The 22,975-nt window shown below is 55.5% G+C and overlaps 1 protein-coding gene across 1 annotated transcript in view; it reads left to right on the top strand.

Annotated features, from left to right (window-relative positions):
* The first annotated feature begins 1,327 nt into the window (after positions 1-1,327).
* POLE (DNA polymerase epsilon, catalytic subunit) overlaps positions 1,328-22,975 on the top strand; it is a 29,799-nt gene continuing 8,151 nt past the window's right edge. The window contains exons 1-39 of the mRNA XM_045296765.1: positions 1,328-1,452; positions 2,205-2,285; positions 2,832-2,876; positions 3,023-3,115; positions 3,424-3,578; positions 5,063-5,204; positions 6,036-6,116; positions 7,243-7,350; positions 7,882-7,992; positions 8,251-8,336; positions 8,508-8,627; positions 9,425-9,557; positions 9,778-9,891; positions 10,536-10,748; positions 11,144-11,251; positions 11,726-11,854; positions 11,937-12,039; positions 12,167-12,313; positions 12,458-12,603; positions 12,952-13,100; positions 13,313-13,405; positions 13,508-13,652; positions 14,286-14,443; positions 14,786-14,981; positions 15,323-15,537; positions 16,047-16,149; positions 16,522-16,602; positions 16,682-16,804; positions 18,415-18,624; positions 18,713-18,922; positions 19,123-19,266; positions 19,745-19,885; positions 20,010-20,163; positions 20,243-20,349; positions 20,545-20,721; positions 20,916-21,139; positions 21,256-21,476; positions 21,566-21,770; positions 22,290-22,463. Coding sequence (XP_045152700.1) covers positions 1,378-1,452; positions 2,205-2,285; positions 2,832-2,876; positions 3,023-3,115; positions 3,424-3,578; positions 5,063-5,204; positions 6,036-6,116; positions 7,243-7,350; positions 7,882-7,992; positions 8,251-8,336; positions 8,508-8,627; positions 9,425-9,557; positions 9,778-9,891; positions 10,536-10,748; positions 11,144-11,251; positions 11,726-11,854; positions 11,937-12,039; positions 12,167-12,313; positions 12,458-12,603; positions 12,952-13,100; positions 13,313-13,405; positions 13,508-13,652; positions 14,286-14,443; positions 14,786-14,981; positions 15,323-15,537; positions 16,047-16,149; positions 16,522-16,602; positions 16,682-16,804; positions 18,415-18,624; positions 18,713-18,922; positions 19,123-19,266; positions 19,745-19,885; positions 20,010-20,163; positions 20,243-20,349; positions 20,545-20,721; positions 20,916-21,139; positions 21,256-21,476; positions 21,566-21,770; positions 22,290-22,463 — 5,420 coding nt within the window. The 5' untranslated portion in view covers positions 1,328-1,377. The remainder of the gene's footprint in view (positions 1,453-2,204; positions 2,286-2,831; positions 2,877-3,022; positions 3,116-3,423; positions 3,579-5,062; positions 5,205-6,035; positions 6,117-7,242; positions 7,351-7,881; positions 7,993-8,250; positions 8,337-8,507; positions 8,628-9,424; positions 9,558-9,777; positions 9,892-10,535; positions 10,749-11,143; positions 11,252-11,725; positions 11,855-11,936; positions 12,040-12,166; positions 12,314-12,457; positions 12,604-12,951; positions 13,101-13,312; positions 13,406-13,507; positions 13,653-14,285; positions 14,444-14,785; positions 14,982-15,322; positions 15,538-16,046; positions 16,150-16,521; positions 16,603-16,681; positions 16,805-18,414; positions 18,625-18,712; positions 18,923-19,122; positions 19,267-19,744; positions 19,886-20,009; positions 20,164-20,242; positions 20,350-20,544; positions 20,722-20,915; positions 21,140-21,255; positions 21,477-21,565; positions 21,771-22,289; positions 22,464-22,975) is intronic.

The following is a 22,975-nucleotide window of genomic DNA, read 5'->3' as shown; positions in this document are numbered from 1 at the left end:
ATCTCCATTAGAGTTCCCTTTTACAAATCCACTTCTTCACAAGTCTATCATCGTAAAATGCTCGCTCACCCGTTTATAGTACATAAAATGTTCCTTACAGTAAGTGAAGATATCTGTTGCACATCCCAATTATACGAAAAGAAAACAGATGCGCAATAGTGAGTGAGCATTTTAATTGATTTTATGCAATTTTCTCTTCTTCAGTCAATGGTGACAGCTTCCAGCCGAATAAGGATAATTGTTTTTATGTCCTAGTCCGACCTCTACAGAGTGCAATCCAGATCAGTTCCAGCTTGCTGGCCTCCGCCCCCATGTCTTCCAGTGTATGTGGTTTATTGGTCCCTTTGTTCTCTCAGCTTCTCGAATAGTTATTTTCTCTTCCTTTATGATGTTTGGGAAATTTTCTTGCATGATTTCTTGTGCTATTTTCTTTGTAGATTTTGTGTTTCTCGATAGTGTTCCACATCCTTCTCGGGCTTGCTTTGGATGCCTTTCGAGGGGTTGTGCTCAAGCTCACTGGTTTGGGTTTCCTTTGCTTCCATTCTATTCCTCTTCTTTAGAGTACTTTATTGGGCTTGGGTGACTTACGGTTGTTTGCATTTACTTTTCTTGATTTTGGGGGGTTTACTGTGGTTGACTTGTCTGCGTGGCATTGCGATACCGCTGTGAATGGTGTGTTAGCCGCTGGGTCCTGCTGAGGCAGTTGGCTGTGTCTAGTAACATGGGAGAGGTCTTACAGGAGCCTCATGAAATCATTGCTCTGAGCCTCTTCTGTCAGGAGGAGGTGGAGTCAGCCGCACTGAATCTTTATTGGAGCAGATCACCAGGTCTTTTCTCTGCATAGCAGCTGGTGGGATTTTCTGGGATTGGCTGTTTGTACATAGCATAATTCCCTTTAGATGCATCCAATTTTTAAGTGTACCAATAATAAGTACTTTTTAGCATTACTTGGCATTCCATGGTGTGGATGTGTCAGATTGTTGAAGTATTTGCCTTTTGAAGAATATCTGGGTTGTGCCAGTTTGGGGCTCTTAGGAGTAAAGCTGCTATAAATATTCATGAAGCAATACCACGATTATTGTTTGTTATTGTTCTGCTTACAAAATTGCATAGATTTTGAGTGATCTGCCTCAACCATATCTTCCTATGAGACCTAGTATGGAGATAAACTGCTTTGCCAAATGCGAGGTTTTTGAGAAATAGATGTACCTTGTTACAGCTGTCACATTTGACCTGGATAAATTAAGGGTTGTGTGAGTAGATGGCAACACGCAAATGGAGACTGTATTTCCCGTCCTCCTTTTCCTCAGGGATGATGGCTCTTCTTCCTCAACCTCAGCAATCAAACGTCTGGAGCGAAGTCAGTGGACAGATAAGATGGATCTGCGGTTCGGCTTTGAAAGACTGAAGGAGCCTGGGGAGAAGACAGGCTGGCTCATCAACATGCATCCTGTGAGCTCCGGGGCCTTCCCGTCACTCGTTCTCCACATCTGGTGGGCGGTGGCATCCCTTCTTGTAGCATATTTCTGGCACAAGAAATGGGTGACACACAGTGGGGACCTGCTGATTGTTTGACAACATGGACGACCATAAAGAGGCCTCTGTGGGAGGATTGGGGTGGGGGTGGGGAGGCAGATTGGGGCTTTCTCTCCTGTAAAGAGTTACCGTCATGGAAACTCACAGGAGCAGTCCTACCCTGCCCTGTGTGGGTGGCCATGAGTCCGAATGGACTCACGATGGCAGTGAGTGGGAGGACTGAGGTGAGAGACCACTGTGTTTGCTGTCAGGGCACAGCTTTCCAGGATTATGAGGGAGAACCCCATTCAGAGGGTGTTCTGTTACACTTCTAGAAAATGAGGCCAGTAACATTTCTGCAAAGGTAGAGTTAAGATCTGGAGTGAAGGAATTTTTTTTTTTTTTTTATCAACAATAGATATATTGATTTTATTGACGTATTTTTTTTTCCTTTTGTTTCTTTTTTTTTAAATCAATTTATTGGGGCTCATAAAATTCATCACAATACATAGATCAATTGTGTAGAGCACATCTATACATTTGTTGCCCTCATCATTCCCAAAATTCGCTTGCCTCTTGGGTAGGATTTTATTTTTAAAGTGCTCAGTTTCTCAAGAGCAGGAAGAAAATAGTTCTTTACTATGTTAGAGGACGGTCTTGTGCCCTTTGACTGCGATCCTCTCTTTCAGACTGAAGTGTTAGATGAAGACAAGCGCCTCGTCAGTGCAGTAGATTACTACTTTATTCAAGACGATGGAAGCAGATTTAAGGTAAGTCCATAAGTCCCGAAGAATCTAAAACCCACTCATGATGAGAACCTGGGTCCAGAGTGAAGAGAATCCACTGATTTCTCTGAGTCTAGACAGCTGGTGTTGTGTAGCTGTCTGTGTCCTCTTGGTCTCACTGGTCATCATGTGGGGTCTCCTAGGAACCCTGGGGGCATAGTTGGGCTACTAGCCACAAGGTCCCCAGTTTGAAACCACCAGCGGCTCCATAGGATAAGCACAAGACTTTCTTGGAAATCCACAGGAACAATTCTACTCAGTCCTATGGGTTCTCTCTGAGTCAGAATTGACCCTATAGCAATGAGTTTGAGTTTTTGTTTTAAGAGACCTTTACTCGTTAGGACTTTAATGGTTAATCTTAGATTCTTGTTTCTGAGATTTGGCCATATTCCTTTTGTGATAACTTTTCCTAAGCATATCTAAGTCAAGGATGCCCTGCTCATGTCCTGCAAACAACCTGTCTTCTTTTTTTTTTAAACCCTCTCTCTTTTCTTTCTCATCACCCTCGGGTGGGCTGCTACTCTTTTGCAGGTGGCATTACCCTACAAGCCATATTTCTACATTGCAACTAGGAAGGTGAGTATATATTTCAGAGTCATGTCATCTGACCTGTGCTGTATTCTGTAGTGAACTTTGGATCTCAGAAAGAAAAGATCTTTTAGGGAAACAGGTGCCGATAGATCATGCTAACGGAAAATCCTTTCATTCTGATCCTGATTCAGGGTTGTGAACGAGAAGTTTCATCTTTTCTCTCCAAGAAGTTTCAGGGTAAAATTGCTAAAGTGGAGACTGTCCCCAAAGAAGATCTGGACTTGGTAGGTATAACCTGCCTCTGCCTTCCGTTGCCCTCACTGCTGTGCCACGGGAACTGGGTGGGAGCCTTCTCCTAGTCCAGAGAGTAAGTCGTGTTGGGAGGGGGTTGGTGGGTGAACTGTCTCAAAGTCTTCTTGAAAGAAGTCCTCTGGCATCGATAGGTGCCATGTGCACAACTGAGTTACGGTGCTGTGGCATGTTACCAAACCGGAGACTGTGTGTGTTCACCTTTGACTCTAGTCCCTTGCTTATCTGACCTGCAAAACCCTTTTTCTCTTAAGTTCATAAGCATGACCTCTTCACCTTACAGCCAAATCACTTGGTGGGCTTGAAGCGGAATTACATAAAGCTGTCTTTCAACACGGTGGAGGACCTGGTGAAAGTGAGGAAGGAGATCTCCCCTGCGGTGCGGAAGAACCGAGAGCGAGAACACGCCAACGACACCTACACGTCTATGCTCTCCAGGCACGTGCTGTTTTCTTAAAGCCACGAGCGGGTTCCGAACGCCTGCTCTCCAGGGTACAAGATGAATAGAGTGTAAGGAGTAAGGACACTTGGCATAAAGGTACCCTGACTTCAGCTGACCTGGAGACACTCGCACAATCGGGTACATGCTCTGTGTCAAGTGAAGTGGCTTCCAGGTCTCGTCTTGGTGTATTGTAGCGGCCTCTCTTTTCTCACTCGGGCTAGATTCAGGCTTTAAAAGTGAGTGACATTGAAAAAAATTGTACAGGAGAAAGACCTTAGCCCAAACTTTGTAAAACTGTTTTCCTAGTTTATGGAAAGACGAGGCCATCTACACATATTTTCTTAAGTGCCTCACATTAAGTACATTTAAATACGCAGATGTTGGTCATCAACTATCTGAACATCAACACTATAGGAAGCAGGATAAAAGACTGAGAGGTGAAAGTCTTGAGTCATTAGACAGTGCACTGATCTCAGGGGAAAAAATCTTCTTCAACAAAAGGCTTTTGGAGCCCTGAAAGGTTCTCTAGTCCCCCCACCACCACCAGTGCTGCTCTAGATTAATTTCCAGGATGTTTTGTGAGGTGTCATCAGACCAATCCCTGGAGGCCCAAGCCCTCTGAAATTCAGCTGTCTGTCTTTATTGCCTTTGTGACTCATTCAATGTTGTGTGCTTGACCATGTACATCTTTATGGAAGCAGGCCACCACATCTTCCTACCTCTGACCAGCTGCTGAGCTCTGACTGTAGACTTTTCAGTTAGTTAGCAGCTGAAACCCTGAACCACTGTGTCCCAGGCTCCTTTTTGAGTGCTTCCTGGGTTAGCTTTGGACAGAATATTCTAACAAGGGCTTGGATTGAATAAGAGCAACTGTCATACAGAAGTGGTTTCCTGTTTCCAGTCACTTAGCCTGCCTCAGGCCTGGTGCACAGAGCCCAGTGACCTACCCCTCACTGACCCTCAGGATGGACACTCCTGTAGGATAGGCCTGTGGTCATCTTTGTTTTCGTGCTGGAGAAACTGAAGCTTGACACGGCCAGGCCTCCTCTGTAGACACGAGAAGGTTGGAGCCTGCTTGCATGAGCGGTGCCCTTCCCCTCTGCAGGGTCCGACGTTCTGTGTAGCAGACGACACGGTGTGTGATGGGCACCGCCGGGGCAGGAGGAGTGGCCTCTGCCATACAGTGGACTCCTTGGCAGGCAGCACTGAGCTTAGCATGCTTTCCTTGTCCTCTTGGCAAACAGGTGTAGTGTACAGTGTGTGACATGCTTGCGTCCCAAGTGGACACCGGGCTTTCCTGAACCTAGACAGGTGACCGTCTGAGGTCACTCCTCAAGGAAGGGCTGACCTGGCAGCCACTGGGTCCCAAGATGAGGGAGGGATATTCCTGTGGCAGCTGCCAGCTTTGACTCCAGTCTTCACATCCTCCAGCCTCTTCCTGAGTCCAGCTGAGGGAACTGCTCTTTCTTAATTTCTGTAGTGTTCTGCAAGGGGGTGGAGTAATTAACGATGAAGAGGAAGCCTCTAAAAAGATAGCTGACCAGATGGACAACATCGTAGACATGCGGGAGTACGACGTCCCGTACCACATCCGCCTCTCCATCGACCTGAAGATCCATGTGGTGAGTGGGCTGTGTGGACTCCAGCGCTCTTTCTTTCTTTCTTTGTGTGTGCATGAGACCGGGGTGACTGGGGAAACAAACCCAGGGACACTCATACATATGTAAGAGAGAGCTTTATATCGAGAAGTCATTGTATATCAAGAAAACAACCCAGCCCAGTCCAGGTCAAGTCCATAAGTCTGACACTAGTCCATAAATCCCTCTTCAGACTCACGCAGCCACATGCAGTGATGCAGAGTGCAGGGGGATCACGAGCCAGGGAGTGCAAAGTCCCTAGGATCCAATGGCGGTGGTGACAGCACAGGGCTGTGGCAGCAACCAGGGTCCTCGAGCAGGAGGTGAAGGCAGAGAGAAAGGGAAGGTCCCCAGGGCCCTCCTTATGTGAAGGCCATGCCCACAAGGAGGCACCATCAGACCGACCTGATAGACAGGTTGAATACCTCCCCTACACTATTATATATCTCAAAGTTGACATGAAATTGTGTGACTGTCACAGTTTTCAAAAGGTTTTTATTGTGAATTGGATAAGAGCAGACTGGTTTCCCATTCAGCAGTTCGTCTGCATCGTCTCCGTTGCACTGGCTGCACTCACCACTAGGCAGCAGCACTCTTCCCACTTCTGCCACGGCCCCGTTTCTGTGTCCTCCTTTCCGATCCCTTCCGGCCTCCTGAGTTTGATCTCTGGTTAAGTGCTGCCCTTTTGATCCCAGATGGTTGACAGGACTGTTTTCTCACGAGCTCCCTTAAAGCCCAGGAGGTGATACTTAAGGACAAACCCATAGAAAATCTACTTCTAGATGTGGGGTTCTTTAGAGTATTACTGTTCCACAGGCTCACTGGTACAACATCAGATACCGGGGTAGTGCCTCTCCTGTGGAAATCACCCGCCGAGATGACCTCGTTGAACGGCCTGTGAGTACTGCCTGCACTTCCGTCCTGCTATCTCTGACTTCCTGAGGGCCTTGTGCCGCCACTGGTCTGCAGAGGTCAAAACCAGGGCCGAGAGGTGAAGTTGATTTTCCTCAATGCTTTCTGGCATAAGGAGCTGTCGTTCCCCTCAGTGTCAGAGCTGGACTGGGTTGGCCATTTGAGGAAAAGTGTCGTTGCATTTGGTGGTTGATAAGAAAGGAGCCCTGGTGGCTCAGTGGTTTCGACATGAGCTGCTAAGCACCAGTGTTGGCGGTTTAAAGCCACCGCTCTGCAGAGGAGAGAGGCTGTCTGTGCCCATCAAGATGCACAGTGCCACACACCCTATGTGGTTTCCCTGCATCAGAGTTGATTCACTGGCAGTGTGCTTGGTAGGTTCTTTAGCCACGTGATGTGGTAGAAAAGCGCTGGGCTTATAGTGGAAAGACCTTTCTTTAAGCACACGCCCGTGACCTTGGAGCAGTCAGCAGACTAGGTGGTCCCTTTGCTAACATGAAGTTGTCAGCTTCTGGACCACAGGCACCGGTTGGTCAGCTTTGATAAAAGGCCAAATGGAGGTACCACATTCATCCATCTATCTATCTATCTATCTATCTATCTATCTATCTATCTATCTATCTATTCAGCTTGGCCAATAGAAACTTTACTACTTTTTATAACAGCGTGTTGTGCTTTCTTGCCAATTGCCTTTGGGGCAGGTGTTTTCTGGGCTTTCGGAGGCCCAGCCTTCTGACCCGCAGCTTTCTCCTTCTGGGCGGGAGCCTTCTCTTTTTGAGCAGGAGCTTTCTCCTTCTGGGCGGGAGCCTTCTTGCCGGCGGTGGCAGAAGCAGCCCAGGTAACACATTTTAGCGAGGCTTTGAAACTAGAGTTTTAATCAACCAATCTCTGTCTCTTACATGTTTAAGTTTCCATTCCCTTGATGAACAAACTATTGCTGGCACAGGTCAGCCAGTCCCCGAGACCTGCCCCAGTGACAGTGTGACTCTTGCTCTCAACCTGGGTGCTGAGCAGGCTGGCAGGCGGACGTGCAGAGAGGACTTGGCTGAGTGTTCAGAGGGCAGACAGGTGTGCTGTGGACTTCACTGAACCGGTACCCTTTCTGTTCTCTCAGGACCCTGTTGTTTTGGCATTTGACATTGAAACTACCAAATTACCCCTCAAGTTCCCTGATGCTGAGACTGACCAGATTATGATGATTTCATACATGATCGACGGGCAGGTGAGTGGCATGGCTCTGTGACGACAGGAAGACCTGGTCAGCCCCCAGAGCCAGAGCTGTGTCTGTTGCAGAGCCAGCCCAAGCCCCCCTCGGAGCCATTGCCAGTGCAGGGATCAGTTACACCGTGCTGTGGTCTAGTCAGTGTGCAGCAGCACTGTCAAAGTTTGCAGGGTTGTGACACAGACCCAGTGAGCACCTGCCCTTGGAAGATGATGCCCATGGACTTGCTGGAATCAGGGCTGCCACAAACCTTCTATTTGTGAAAAGGCAGTGTCTGAAAGTGCAGAGAATGACAATTGAGGTGTGCTAGCTGGGTGACTGAATGAGTAGACAGAGTCCAGCTATCTGATGAGCAAACTGGGGGCACCTGGCCACGCCTTCCTGCAGGTGACAGCAGTGTGGGCTGAGCATGGCTCTGCTTGGAGAACTCCTGCTGGCTCCGTGTCGCTGCAAAGGTCTTTCTCCATCCTCAGTTTCTGGCTGTACCTTGGTGCTACTGTCTCTCACGGTACTGCTTCTAAACCCTACCAGGGCTACCTGATCACCAACCGGGAGATTGTGTCAGAAGATATCGACGACTTTGAGTTCACCCCCAAGCCAGAGTATGAAGGACCATTCTGTGTCTTCAATGAGCCCGATGAGGTAACAGGTGCCATATGGGAAGCTGCCCTGGTGCTGTGGGGAGACCGCTGTGGTCCGTGTGAGGCCGCTTGGTGCTGCCTCTGTCAGAACTGAAGCTCCCAAAGTGGGTATCCGGCTTCGTGGTCTTCTCCATGGAGACTGGGCTGAATGGGTGCAGGTGCAGAGGCTTTTCCCAACTCCGATGGAGAGAAAGAGAGAGGAGGGTCCTGGGTCTAAGTAGAGAGAGGAGTTCTCTGACCACTGTCTGTGCTGGGGCAGGTTCATCTCATCCAGAGGTGGTTTGAGCATGTGCAGGAGACCAAGCCCACTATCATGGTGACCTACAACGGAGACTTCTTTGACTGGTGAGTCTGGGGCCTTCTGTGTGTGAGTATGATGGGGGGAAAGAGGGAGGCAGGGATGGAGAGACCAGGACGTTTTCCTCATTCTCATTGGGGGAAACACGGTAAGAGGCGGGAGGTGGGGGGCGCAGAGAGGAAATCAGCCTGTGCCTTTGTTTCTATGACTGCCCGCAGGCCATTTGTGGAAGCCCGAGCGAGCGTGCATGGCCTGAGCATGTACCAGGAGATAGGGTTCCAGAAGGACGGCCAGGGGGAGTACAAGGCCCCCCAGTGCATCCACATGGACTGCCTCCGGTACGCCCACCCCGGGTTCGCACGGGGTCCCACCAGGGTGGTCTAGGAAGGAGGCCCACAGACCTGGAGGGTGTCAGGGTGGGCAGTCTGATGTGCGAGGACCAGGACAGAGGGGGCTCAGCACTGCTGGCTGTAGTGTCCTGTTGGAACCCCGCTGCTCACCTCACTACAGGCAGCATTTGGGTGTGTTTATGGGGGAGTGGCGGGTCAGGTCGACCTCAGAGTGGAGGGTGGTGGACCCCAGGGTGTTTTGAAGTGAGGGTGTGTCTGAGTGGCTCATGCTGAAGGAGAAGAATTTGGTGTGAGGGGATCCTGCAAAACTTAGAGGTGAGCAGTGAGTGGTGTGAGTGGGGACCAGTCCAGTTTTGGAGTGAGGTCTTGGGGAGATGCGGGGACGAGGGGCTTGGCTCAGTTGCCAGTTGTTCACTCTGAAGCAGAGGCTGAGTCTCTTGCTGGGTGAGAGGTGAGTGGAGGGTCCAGAATAGCGGTTCTCAGCCTGTGGGTCGCGGCCCATTTGGGGGTTAAATGACCCTTTCACAGGAGTTGCCCAATTCATAGCAGTAGCAAAACTACAGTGATGAAGTAGCACCGAAAATAATTTTATGGTTGGGTCACCCCAACATGAGGAACTGTATGAAAGGGTCATGGCATGAGGCAGGCTGAGGAGCCCTGGGACAGAAGGTGGCCTCTGGCACTGCCATGTGTGCTAAGGAGCTGCCCAAGCTGTGCGAGTCTGTGCTGCTGTCCTGGCCTCCGGTTTGAGTAACCTGTGGGTTCCACCCCCATTTCACCCCCAGGTGGGTGAAGAGAGACAGCTACCTCCCTGTGGGCAGTCACAACCTCAAGGCGGCTGCCAAAGCTAAGCTGGGCTATGACCCTGTGGAGCTGGACCCCGAGGACATGTGCCGCATGGCCACCGAGCAGCCCCAGGCACGTGAGCCGCCCGACCCCCAGGCCCCCGCGCTCTGACATAGGTGCCCGCGGTTGCTCTGCAGCCACGTGTGCCCTGCCACCCTGTGAGCTGTGGGGGACAGTGGTGTGCCTGCTCTGCCTCACCCAGGCCCAACTCGGGGGGCTTTCCTGCCCCCGGAGTACACTGGCGACAGCTGCGTGACAAGCCTTAAGGTTCTCTGTCCTGCTCTCTTCCCAGACCCTGGCCACATACTCCGTGTCAGACGCCGTGGCCACGTACTACATGTACATGAAATACGTGCACCCCTTCATCTTTGCACTGTGTACCATCATCCCCATGGAGCCTGATGAGGTCAGTGCTGACTGGCCCCTGTCCACTCTGCCCCAGGCCCTCTTGACTCCATCGGCTCCTGAAGGCACAGGAGTTGCGCAGGAATGCCGTGGTCACTGCCATGGCCGCGGTTGTGTACGGTGGCCTGGTCACACACGGTGGCAGTGACTTCTGAGCGTTTGGAGATAGCCCTTGTGTCCCTGGGAAACCATGACCACTGGAAGCAGAGTGTACAGCAACTCTTTTTAAGTTGTGGTGAAAACATGCAGCACAATAGCTGCCAACTCAGCAGACGATGCACACAGTTCAGTGATGCCGACTGCAGTTATTCTCACCACCCTCCAAATCCTGTCCTCAGCGCTTCCTGAGCAAAAACTCTCCGCCTCCTCCCCGCCACTAGCCCTCCGAAGTCCTGCCTGCTCATGTAGGGTGCGATCTCGATCTCGCAGGGGCTTTGCAGCAGACTAGCGCGGTGTGACGCTCTCAAGGTCCCGCTGTGCTGCGCCGTCCCTCGGCTCCCTTTCTCTCTGGACCCGAGGCCTGGGCTAGCAGCGTGTCAGTAGACTTTGTTTCCTTTTCATCAGTCAGGTTTGGTGCCTTCCTGGCATTTGGAGAATTTTGCCAGCAAGTCGTGGCCGTGAGTGGTTCTGGCTTCTCCCCACCAGGTGCTGCGGAAGGGTTCCGGAACTCTCTGTGAAGCCTTGCTGATGGTGCAGGCTTTCCATGCCAACATCGTCTTCCCCAACAAGCAAGAACAGGAGTTCAACAAGCTGACGGATGACGGCCATGTGCTGGACGCCGAGACCTACGTGGGTGGCCACGTGGAGGCCCTGGAATCAGGAGTGTTCCGCAGTGACATCCCCTGTCGCTTCAGGATGGTACGTCCCCAGCCCTCAGTCCTGGGTCCCCGCTGCTCTCTGAGCTGGGTCTGAGATGGGGTGTCTCCCCACTGCCCTCCCCCCTCTGTAATCCTGAGACCTGGGTCCCCTACCGCTTCCTGTACTGAGGCAAAGTCCTTTCTTCCCCACTTCTTGTGGCCTCTCACCAGCCGTTCTGGCCATGAGGCTCATTTGGGGCACAACTTTACGCGGTGCTCCCTGGGCCTGCCAGGCCTTGCACGCAAGTCCAGGCCCTCCTGGGGTGGGCAGTGCTGACTCTGTCCGTGCCCAGCATGTAGCAGGGGTCTGCATCTGACGATGGCATCCCTTCTGATGCATGGAGGCGGGCTGGCACGGTGCGCCTTGGTTCACTCGGGTCCCTGTCATTGGGCTAGAACCCTGTGGCCTTCGACTTCCTGCTGCAGCGGGTTGAGAAGACCCTGCGCCATGCTGTTGAAGAAGAGGAGAAGGTGCCCATCGAGCAGGTCACCAACTTCCAAGAGGTACCACTGCAGGCCAGGGGTCTATTGTGAGGTGAGGTGGTAAGGGCAGGAGGCAGGAAGAGGTGCCGGTCCCACAGACGCTGAGGCAGGACTCGGGGTCCCATCGGAGTCTGGGGCATGGTGAGTGGGGAGGTGCAGTGTTCTGGGAGGGGAGTGCTTCATTGAGGCGGCACAGATGGATTGGCACTGGGTTGCACAGTGATATAGGTGACACAGCAGGGCAATTGATAGGTGGGTTTGAGTCTGCAGTGGTAGAGGCGACTGTGCCAGCCCTGGGTGGATGCGCTCCTGGGCAGTTGGCCGCCATGTCATTTCCATTGTCACTGTGAGTGGGCTCAGCCATAGGCTTCTCTGTGGGGTTCTCACTCAGCTCCAGGAGGCCTGTGTCCCAGAGTCCCAGGTAGCACCTTCATGGCCATCCTGCGCTTCCCTCCCCTCCTGACTTTTGTCTCTGCCTCCATGGTCTCTCTGTAGGTGTGCGATCAGATTAAGAGCAGACTCATCTCCCTGAAGGATGTCCCTAATCGAATCGAGTGCCCCCTGATCTACCACCTGGATGTGGGAGCCATGTACCCCAACATCATCCTCACCAACCGCCTGCAGGTGAGCAAGCTCTCACTGCACGCAGCAGAGCCGGCACTCGCCTTACCTGAAACCCTAACTCCCGCTCTGCCCCTGTCCCCAGCCCTCCGCCATGGTGGACGAGGCCACCTGTGCCGCCTGTGACTTTAACAAGCCTGGAGCCAACTGTCAGAGGAAGATGGCTTGGCAGTGGAGGGGCGAGTTCAGTGAGCACCAGGGAGGGGGTTCGGCGGTTTGGGGTGCACGGTGGGTTCAGTGGACATCCTGGTGCCTGGGCTGCGGCCTGGGAGGGAGCAGAGCGAGCTGTGTCGCTGCCTCTCTGCCTCCTTCCAGTGCCAGCCAGCCGCAGCGAGTACCACCGCATCCAGCACCAGCTGGAGTCGGAGAAGTTCCCTCCCCTGTTCCCAGAGGGCCCGGCCCGCGCCTTTCACGAGCTGTCCCGGGAGGAGCAGGCCAAGTATGAGAAGCGGAGGCTGGCAGGTGAGCCACGTGGCCTTTCACCCCTTGCTTGTCCCCAGGCTCTGGGGCGTCACCTCAGGTCAGCAAAGGCTCTGTGGCCCTGTGGCGGAGTCCTCCCCACCCCCCAACCCCATGCTTTTTGTTTGTTCGTTTTGTGTGCCCCAGACTACTGCCGAAAAGCATATAAGAAGCTCCACGTGACCCGGGTGGAGCAGCGCCTCACCACCATCTGCCAGCGGGAGAATTCTTTCTATGTGGACACGGTCCGCGCCTTCCGGGACCGGCGTTATGAGTTCAAGGGGCTGCACAAGGTGAGGCCCTCGGTGGGCGGAGCCTCGCCGGGCACGCTGGCCTGGACCCTCCTGTGCCAGCGCTCCTGCTGCCAGTGGGCTCCAGACTTGTTCAAGTCACAGGCAGCACAGGGGAGTGGGGAGGGGAGAGGAGGAAGGAGAGTTGGGGTCTAGGATGGAGCGCCCACACACCTGAACCACTGACCTTTGAAGAGGAGCTCTTCAGGGAGAAGCATGCACGGTCTTCACTGGATCGTTTTTCAAGTGTTCTGTAGCTTTGAAACTTTTCTGAAGATGAAAACGCTGGGCAGTTGATGCTGCTGGTGCGTGGGAGAAGGTGCCGGTGCGTGAGCCTCCGTGTGCCCCCAGGTGTGGAAGAAGAAATTGTCCGCAGCCGTGGAGGCGGGCGACGCAGCTGAAGTGAAGCGCTGCAAGAACATGGAGATCCTGTACGACTCCCTGCAGCTGGCCCACAAGTGCATCCTCAACTCCTTCTACGGCTACGTCATGCGCAAGGGGTGCGTGCCGTTGGGGACAGGCAGAACCCATGGCCCTTCAGAGTCAATGGATGAGGGAGTGACTGAGGGGTAGAGCAGGCCAGTGCTGTTCACTGAGTTTGAGGGTGTTGCAGAAGTGGGGTGGGGTGGGCTGGGGCGGGTGAGGAGAGAAGATGGCATTCAGCAGTCCCCTGTCCCCCCTGAGCCATGCCTGCTCTTCCCTCTTCCTGCAGGGCACGTTGGTACTCCATGGAGATGGCTGGCATCGTCTGCTTCACGGGGGCCAACATCATCACGCAAGCCCGGGAGCTCATCGAGCAGATCGGGTGAGAGCTTGGCTCTGTGGGGACTGCCCTGAGTTGACACCCTGGCTTTGGTGGACAGAGGCCACAGCCCACCCCATGGGCCTGTGTCTGTCTCCTCTGCAGGCGGCCCTTAGAGCTGGACACAGATGGGATATGGTGCGTCCTGCCCAACAGCTTCCCTGAAAACTTTGTCGTCAAGACAACCAATGTGAAGAAGCCCAAGGTGACCATCTCCTACCCAGGGGCCATGCTGAACATCATGGTCAAGGTAAGTAAGAGCGGGTTGAGGGCGATTTGGAAAATTGATGTTACTGGCTCAGAACGTGGTGGGCTCACCTTCCCAAGCCTCCCTGCCTGCTCCCTGCTCAGGGCTGTTCCTCAACCTGAGGCGCTTTCAACGCTATGTTCACTGATTTAACTAGGGCTCTAGACTCCTCAGCTTTTAACTTTTTATTGTGAAAGGATTTTAGACTTGCCATCTGAGTTGCAAAAATGGGACAGAATTAGGAAAATGAGTGGCTCCATAAGACTGGTTGCACCAGCTTTTGGCTTCCCAGTGCACGCCAAAGCTACGTTCATATATAAAGTTACGCATACGCTTGTTGATAAAGTCAGACTACAGTGTACTGCTTGTACAGTGAAGTGCATGAGAGAAAAGAGGGAAGTATTCTCAGAAGAACCAACATGGGACATAGAGACACCACGTGAGCATGTGCTGGTGGGAAAAGGGTCCCCATTAGACTGTTGTTGCAGGACGGCCGCTGGCCACCTGACTGCACCTGGGACCCCAGTTTTCCACTGTTGTCCTCTGTTCGGGATTGACCCCTCACTGCACCTGTAGCTGACTGGAGACACGGGCGTGATTTGGGGTGGCTTCTAATACTGTCCCCACTGGCTACAGGAGGGCTTCACCAACCACCAGTACCAGGAGCTGGCTGAGCCCTCCTCACTCACCTACGTCACCCGCTCTGAGAACAGCATCTTCTTTGAAGTCGATGGGCCTTACCTTGCCATGATCCTGCCGGCCTCCAAGGAAGAAGGCAAGAAACTGAAGAAGAGGTGGGAGGCTCGCTCGCAGCCCCTTGCATCTGCCAGGAAGGTCATAGGTTGAGGTGGGCAGATCAGATTCAGGCCCCTATCCGCAGTGTGGGCTGGGCACCAGGGTAGCCACAGACCTTGCTTCTGTTCTTTTTGGCTGATTGATTAAGAGTTGGAGAGATGTAGACGCTGTGTCACCAGCTATGCTGGGTTCTGGGCTTGCAGGTCCTTAAATCATGGTCATGTTTGTGGAGCGTGAACTCGGGGGGTGGGGGTGGGGGGGCGGGGCGCAGCTGGCCCCTGATGGTGGCAGAAGAGGGAGTGAAGCGTAGTTGGCACAATGTCCACTTCCCTGGCTCCTAGATACGCTGTGTTCAACGAGGACGGTTCCCTGGCCGAGCTCAAGGGCTTCGAGGTCAAGCGGCGGGGGGAACTGCAGCTGATCAAGATCTTCCAGTCCTCGGTGTTCGAGGCTTTCCTCAAAGGCAGCACGCTGGAGGAGGTGTATGGCTCCGTGGCCAAGGTGGCCGACTACTGGCTGGACGTGCTATACAGCAAGGTGAGGCCCACCTGCCCCCTCCCGCAGCAGCCAGAATACAGAGCTTAGTGAGCCCAGGGCCGATGCTGATGAGATCCTAATGTCCGCAGTGGCAGAGCTCAGGAGGGAACGTTCTTTACTGTTGCTTCTGCCCCTTCCACTTCCTTCTCAGCCCTTCCTCTGGCCCCTCTCTCCACATCCTCGTCTTCCTTGGGGAGCAGCCACCAGAGTCCCTCTTCCAGCAGCCTCGGTGCGCCCAGCCTTGCTGTGTACTGGTCGGAGGCAGCCAGCCCCTTCGAAATGAGGACCTTGAACTGCGTCTCCACCTCTGCAGTGCCATCTGTCTGTCCGCCTCTCTCTAGGCGGCCAACATGCCAGACTCGGAACTGTTTGAGCTCATCTCAGAGAACCGCTCCATGTCTCGGAAGCTGGAGGACTACGGGGAGCAGAAGTCGACCTCCATCAGCACCGCCAAACGCCTGGCTGAGTTCCTGGGCGACCAGATGGTCAAGGATGCAGGGCTGAGCTGCCGATACATCATCTCCCGCAAGCCCGAGGGCTCACCTGTCACGGAGAGGTGAGCACGCCACCCTTCCGACCCCCAGAGACCTGCACACCAGCACCTGGGGCTTCCTTCCCTGCAGACCTACTTCCCTTCCCAAAGGCAGAGCGCCGGCCTTCTTTCCCAGTCTGGTGCTGGTGAAAGCACCGCTGGAACCCGGTCGGCATGGTGGCAGCAGCCCACGCAGTCCTCCAACGACAGACGGGTAGCTGTGTGGCTGGGAATCGAACACAGGTCCCTGGGTGGGAGGCGAGAATTCCACCATTGCCTTGGGCCAGCAGTGTCTAAAAAGCGAAGGCAGGCTTCCCGGCCTCCAGCAGAGTGGTGGTGCGGTCAGCCCTGGCCTGCCATCCAGCGAAGTGCTGCTCAGTGACTCTGTGCGAGGGCTCCCATACGGGGTGCTGTTCGCAGGAAAGGGCAGCTCTAAGGAAACGGGCAGGTCACAGGCTGGCTGTGTGTCCCCACGGAGCGGGTGACACTTGGGACGTTTAGATGGCCCACGCGTGTGTCTGTCTCCTCCCCAGGGCCATCCCACTGGCCATCTTCCAGGCAGAGCCAATGGTGAGGAAGCACTTTCTCCGGAAGTGGCTCAAGAGCTCGTCCTTGCAGGAGTTTGATATCCGGACGGTGAGCGCCGGTTTCTTGACTGCTCCCAGGCTTTCAGGGAGGGAAACACCGAGCAGGACATGCCACCCCTGGTCATTTTCCTGATTGTGACTTCCTCCTGTGTGACACTTGACCAGTGACTGAGGCAGCAGGAGCCCTTTAGGACCATTGGACAACTCTAAATGCAAGGGAGGCCCTTAAAGTTTCCTCAGGGTGGGAGTGCTGGCCCTGTGGTCATAGGGAAGCCTGGTGCCTCGGTTTTCTCCTCTCTGAAATGGGCGCCCACCAGCACAGAGCCAGTACGGGGATGCAGACATAACACCGGGCACAGAGTGACGCTAGCCTTTGCTGTTTCTCTGCTGTGCCCTGCGGCCACGGCCTCCGCCCGCTCAGATCCTGGACTGGGACTACTACATTGAGCGGCTGGGGAGCGCCATCCAGAAGATCATCACCATCCCCGCAGCCCTGCAGCAGGTGAGGCTGCTCGCCGGGACACGGCTGGGCCAACGCCCAGGCGGTCCGACTGGGGCCGCTGACGGTGTGTCTCCCACAGGTGAAAAACCCGGTGCCCAGAGTCAGACACCCCGACTGGCTGCATAAAAAGCTGCTGGAGAAGAACGACGCCTACAAGCAGAAGAAGATCAGCGAGTTGTTTGTCGTCGAGGGCAAGAGACAGGTAACCGACGGGCAGGAGAGCCGAGCAGGCCCGTCTGAGAGGGCGGCCAAAGCTGCAAGCAGCCGGCGTCGTGTGGAGGTCCGAGGCGCGCCTCCCAGCTAGAGCAGACACGGAGGCCAGAAGTGTAAGGGTTAGGAAGAAGGCATAGAACTTCACTTGAGATACTGCAACAGCTGGCACAGACACTAAAGAGACCAAGCCTTGTGTGAACTGATGGGACGTTGCTGAGACAAGGAAGGCCACTGTACAAAACTTACAGCTTTCTTACACGTTAGGGGAAATTAGTAAATATTTTGTGCAAAATACTGTTGACAATAGAAGCAAAGCAGTGTGCCAGAGAGTAAATCCATGGTAAGAAACAGTGGAGTTCCCGTGTGGGGCAGATGGTGCAGCCCTGTGCCAGTCACCTGAATCCAGAGAGAGCCGTGTCCGTGTGCATGAAGGGAAGCACCCAACATCGAGTTTGGGTGTTTGCTCCAAATCAGTGTGTGAGAGTCGATGTAATTACCCAAACACCTGCCCAGTCTATGCTCTGGCTAAAATATGACAGGCAGATCCTAACCCTCACATTGTAAGGATAAGAATAACTGGAAGAAGCTTTGGGTCTTGGGAGGGAGAGTCCCCTCATTAGGTGACAAGTCTTGTTTTACATCCTCATCAGCTGGGACCATAGTCCTTAGACCAGTGGTTCCCAACCTATGGTCACAGCCCCTTTGGGGGTCAAATGACCCTTTCACAGGAGTCGCCTGATTCATAAAAGTAGCAAAATGACAGTGATGAAGTAGCAGTGAAAATAATTTTATGGTTCGGGGGTGGTCACCACAACATGAGGAACTGTATGAAAGGGTCACGGCATAAGGAAGGTTGAGAACCACTGCCTTAGACTGTAAATGCCCACAACGAGGTCCAGATGTGACCAAGGCCTTGGCATATCCCACACAGGTCACCAGGGAGAGGGTGGGCGGCTCTGTCGGTACAGGCGTTTTGCTGTTAGTGTCAGCTGAAAGCAGACGGCACCTGCTTATGGATGAGTAGTTACTGGTGGCCTTGGGGTCCACGGAGACACGTGGCGGCCCCACCTGTGCAGAGTGAGCTGCTCCGGGGGTCTCTCAGGGCCGTGGCCTTGCGTGTGCAGACTGCCAGCCCCGTCTTCCAAGGGGGCCTCTGTGCGGCTTCAGACCACCACCCTCTTGACCAGTAGAGAAGTGCTCAGCCCTTGGCCGCCCAGGGCCTCCTGGAGAAGCCGCTCGAGTGGAAAACCGGGAGGACTGGCAAGTGCTGCTCTCAAGTCAAGGCTGCCTCTTGACAGAAGGAGGGAGAAGAAAGAGATGGGTGGGGGGTGGGGGGGGCGGTGGTGGCAAGCAGGGTGCTCGCTGGCTTTCGCAAAGTTCTATTGTACCAGGATTGGTGCACCAAATATGATGAAAGCATTTGCCTCATGTGAGTGGCAGGCACTTGGGTAAGTGACGTGACTGTAGATGCTGCTGCTGCTGCACTGGGGATGATTCTCTCCGCACAGATACCTGTGCACACACATCACCCCATGTCCGAGTGGGCGCTCACGGTAGAGTTCTGGGGTCGGCTCGTGAGACTTGGTTGGCCCTTCCCAGGTTGTGATGAACCAGGCTCCCGAGGGTAGCCCGAGCCCCAGGGCCCCCGACATGGAGGACATCGGCCTTGCAAAGCCCCCACGCGTAGCAGTTCCTGTGGTCACTAAGAGGAAGCGGGTCCTCTTGGAGGAGAGCCAGGAGGAGTCTCAGGAGCTGACGGTGTCCTGGCAGGAGGTCTTGGGGCAGCCCCCCCCACTGGGCACCACCCAGGTAGGGGACCTTGGAGGCCTGCAGGGGCCATCGTACCTGCTGGCTCATGAGCCTGTCCTCTCCCACTGACTGGCCTCTCCCCTCTCAGGAAGAGTTTCTGGTGTGGCTTCGCTTCCACAAGAAGAAGTGGCAGCTGCAGGCCCGGCAGCGCCTGGCGCGCAGGAAGAGACAGCGTCACGAGTGCACGGAGGACACACTGCGGGCTGGGGTGCGCCGAGAGGGGCCTGCCATGGGGCTGGGGAGCTTCCTGCAGCGGACCGCCCGCAGCATCCTGGACCTCCCCTGGCAGATAGTGCAGGTACGTGCAGGGGCAGCCCCAATCTGCTCTCCATGCCAGGAACCCACCGCCAGGCCGTCGTGCTTCGGGGGAGGGGCAGGGCGGCCTGCAGAGTCCAGGCCCCACAGTGGGCTGCGTGCTGGCACTGTGAGTGTGACCCTGTTGGCAGGCTCGTGTGCTTGACGAGGCGCGGCCCTATGTGCTCTGTGCTCTGTGCTCAGATCTGCGAGACCAGCCAGCCGGGCCTGTTCAGGCTGTGGGCCGTCATTGGCAGCGACCTGCACTGCATCAAGCTGAGCATTCCTCGAGTGTTCTACGTGAACAAGCAGGTGGCAAAGGCAGAGGAAGGGCCCTCTTGTCGTAAGGTATGGCAGCCTGGCAAGACCAGCTCCTGTGACGGGGTGAAGGGAGGGCGGGCAGGAGTGTGGAACGAGCATGTGCCCTGCATGTGGCATCTGAGGTTCCAGACTCGGGCTCAGGACGCGTCTGGAGGTGGAGCCTGCCCTGTGCACCACAGCCTCGGACACAGGAGGGAGGATGAGCTGTCTTTGGAGGGTGTTCTGCAGCTCTCGTGAGAAAGTAACCATTGAACTTTGTCTTGCGGAGAGAACGGGGTGCCTTCATGTTGAGCCAGCCCATTTCCCAGCGGTGTGAGCTCACCGCTGTATTTCCACAAGGGTCTTACCTTCCTGACGCCTTCCTGCTTGCTGGGACTTTCATTCTTTACCTCCAGCCCCACGGTTGCCTTTTCTCACTGGGATTTCTGGAGAAAAAACAAAGTCTTTTAAGGCTGTGGGGGATTGAAACAGCCGCTAAGGGATCCTCACCACCCTGTGTCCCCAGGTGAACCGGGTGCTGCCTCGAGCCACTGTGGTCCACAACTTGTACGAGTACTCGGTGCCTGAGGACATGTACCAGGAGCACATCAACAAGATCAACACAGAGCTGTCCGCTCCTGACGTCGAGGGCGTCTACGAGACTCAGGTAGCCGTGGGTGGCGCGCACATCCCTCGGGCAGAGCACGTCTCCTGTGCCTCTGATGAGACCCGAGGAGTGGCTGGGCGAGCTGAACCCATGGTCCAGGCCCTCACCGTGCCTCCCTCCCAAGGTGCCGCTGCTGTTCCGGGCCCTTGTGCAGCTCGGCTGCTTGTGTGTGGTCAACAAGCAGTTGGTGAGGCACCTCTCTGGCCTGGAAGTAAACACCTTTGCCCTGGAGCACCTGGAGATGCGTTCTCTGGCCCAGTTCAGCTACCTGGAGCCAGGTAGGGCCCATGCTGGCTGCCCCCGCTATGACCAGCGATGTCTCCTGCAGACTCAGGGTCACAGCCTGTCTTCCCACAGGAAGCATCCGCCACCTCTACCTGTATCACCACCTGCAAGGCCACAAGGCGCTCTTTGGGGTCTTCTTCCCCACGCAGCGCAGGGCCTCTGTGTTTGTGCTGGACACGGTGAGTGTGGGGCCCGTGTGTCGGACAGTGGGAGAGGTATGGGTATACGTGGTGCTCAGGGGAAAGAAGATCTCCTTCTCAGGCCGGCCCGGGGGTGAGCGTGCCCTGGAGTCAGGGCAGAAGTCCCCGCCGTGTGCCCCCTCTGCTCTGCTCCCCGTGGGGGCTGACCAGTGTCCTGGGTCTCATGGGGGTCAGGTCCGCAGCAACCAGATGCCCAGCCTTGGCACCATGTACTCCTCAGCGCACGGGCTCCTCCTGGAGCAGCTGGGCCCCGACTTCCTGCCTCCCCCCAAGCATACCTTTGAGGTTCGAGCAGAGACAGACCTGAAGACCATCTGCAGAGCCATCCAGCGCCTCCTGCTGGCGTACAAAGTGAGACACCCCCATGGCTCTGGGGCCGTCCTCCCCGGGCCTCTGGTCCACTGCCCCTCCCTCCCCCATCGTACCTGAGGGCCTCTGTTGATGGCCTCCTGCCCCTGCCCTGCCCTGCCCAAGGCCCTGGGTCAGCCTGCTCCTCCTGTCCTCCCTGGGCTGGTGCTAAACCGGCTTACCTTTCCCTGTGCTAGGAGGAGCGCCGGGGGCCCACTCTGATCGCTGTGCAGTCCAGCTGGGAGCTGAGGCAGTTGGTGGGCGAGGTCCCGGTGCTGGAGGAGTTTCCCCTGGTGCCGGTGCGGGTGGCCGAGAAGGTCAGCTACGCGGTCCTGGACTGGCAGCGCCAAGGGGCACGGCACATGATCCGACATTACCTCCACCTGGACACCTGCCTGTCCCAGGCCTTTGAGATGAGCAGGTGAGTGTTACCTGCTTTGTGGGGTGTCTCCGTGGCTGCCGCTGAGCTGGGGGGACTGGAGGTGGTCCCTGTGCCAGGCCGGCCCTGAGCACTCCGGGCATCTTTCCTCGGCACAGGTATTTCCATATTCCTGTGGGGAACCTGCCAGAGGACATCTCCACCTTCGGCTCCGACCTCTTCTTTGCTCGCCACCTCCAGCGCCACAGCCACCTCCTGTGGCTGTCCCCCACATCCCGGCCTGACCTGGGCGGCAGGGAGGCAGATAACAGCCGCTTGGTCATGGAGCTGGACGACCGCACCATGGTGGAGATCAACAGCTCGGGCTGCTACTCCACAGGTGACACTGCAGAGGCCAGAGCGGGGGCCGGTGGGGGCGGGCGATTCCCTTGGCGGCCTGGGCTCGAGTGAGCAGCACCTTCTGTACAGTGTGCGTCGAGCTGGACCTCCAGAACCTCGCTGTCAACACCGTGCTGCAGTCACACCGTGTCAACGACATGGAGGGGGCGGCCAGTGTGGGCATCAGCTTTGACGCCATCCCGCAGGCCTCCCTGGAGGACATGATCACGGGCAACCAGGGGGCCTGCATGCCTGCCAGCTATGACGAGACGGCTCTCTGCTCCAGCACTTTCAGGTACCGTTGGCCCCCGCCACATCCCCCCCACCCCCCGTCCTTCCCCATCTCACCGGGACGTTTCCTTGGGCTCTAGGTGCCCAGTCAGAATCTGCCGGGCGCACCCGAGCAGAGCACAAACGCATGTGAGTGTGAAAGAGGTGAGGCAGACCCGGAACCTTGAGGCCCTGTGGTCTCGGGGCAGTGGCCCTGCAGGCAGGAGATCTGGAGACCAGAGTAGGTGGCTGAGGCCTCAGGGAGGTCAGGCCGTTGCTGTCATGGGTTGTCTCAGGAGAGTGGCCTCCATTGTCTGGTTTGTGGGGGTCCTCGTGTGGGCCGTGACTCTGAGCACACGTGACTCCAGGCACATGGCCCCACACGTGGCCACCCAGGCGCTGCAAGTCCAGCTCCCCCCAGCGTGGAGCTGCTCGCAGTGTGCTGAGACAGTGAGGCCTGGTCAGAGGCCTGGGTGTGGGAAGCACCCATGCCATCACCTCGGGCAGTGGAGCAGTGTGGGCGCCACCGGTGCATCTCTTCCAGGGTCCTGAAGAGCATGGTGGTGGGCTGGGTGAAGGAAATCACGCAGTACCACAACGTCTACGCCGACAACCAGGTGATGCACTTCTACCGGTGGCTGCGGTCCCCGTCCTCCCTGCTCCACGACCCTGCCCTGCATCGCACCCTGTACAGCATGATGAAGAAGCTCTTCCTGCAGTGAGTAGTCGGGGCAGCCCGGGTCCCGGGCAGGGCTCGCTGTCATCTCTCGGCCACACTGCCGTTCTGTTCCAGACCCAGAGCACTGGCACAGGCACTGTGCTCTGGTGAACGTTCCAGCCAGAAGTGGCCCAGTGTCGGTGCATGTGTGGATACGTGTGCGTGTGTCCCTCTAGAGACTTCGTGGGTGCTCGCCCGTCTTCTGTACACGGCCTTGTCAGTATTCGCCGGCTGTGCCCTTGTGCTTGGAGCTAGTCTTGTGCCATGGAGATCCATGTGCGGTAGACCGGACTGGTGGGCATTCAGGCTGTGTCCAGCCTTGGACTGTGCCAGATGACACATTGAGGGATGGTCTTGTGAATCAGGCCAGGCAAGGGTGTCTGTGTAGGAAGTTTACAGATGTGGAACTGTCACGGGTTCAGCAGCTGCTATAAGAAAGGAAGGCCTTACAGGGATCTACATGTGACCTCCTCCCAAGGGGACGGACAACAGAAAAGTGGGTGAAGGGAGAC

This window comes from Echinops telfairi, unplaced genomic scaffold, assembly GCF_000313985.2.
Source record: "Echinops telfairi isolate 266 unplaced genomic scaffold, ASM31398v2 ScPeMD7_7412;HRSCAF=8450, whole genome shotgun sequence".
Lineage (NCBI taxonomy): Eukaryota > Metazoa > Chordata > Mammalia > Afrosoricida > Tenrecidae > Echinops > Echinops telfairi.
Note: the sequence above shows the minus strand (reverse complement) of the source record. Positions and strands in the feature narration are given on the sequence as shown.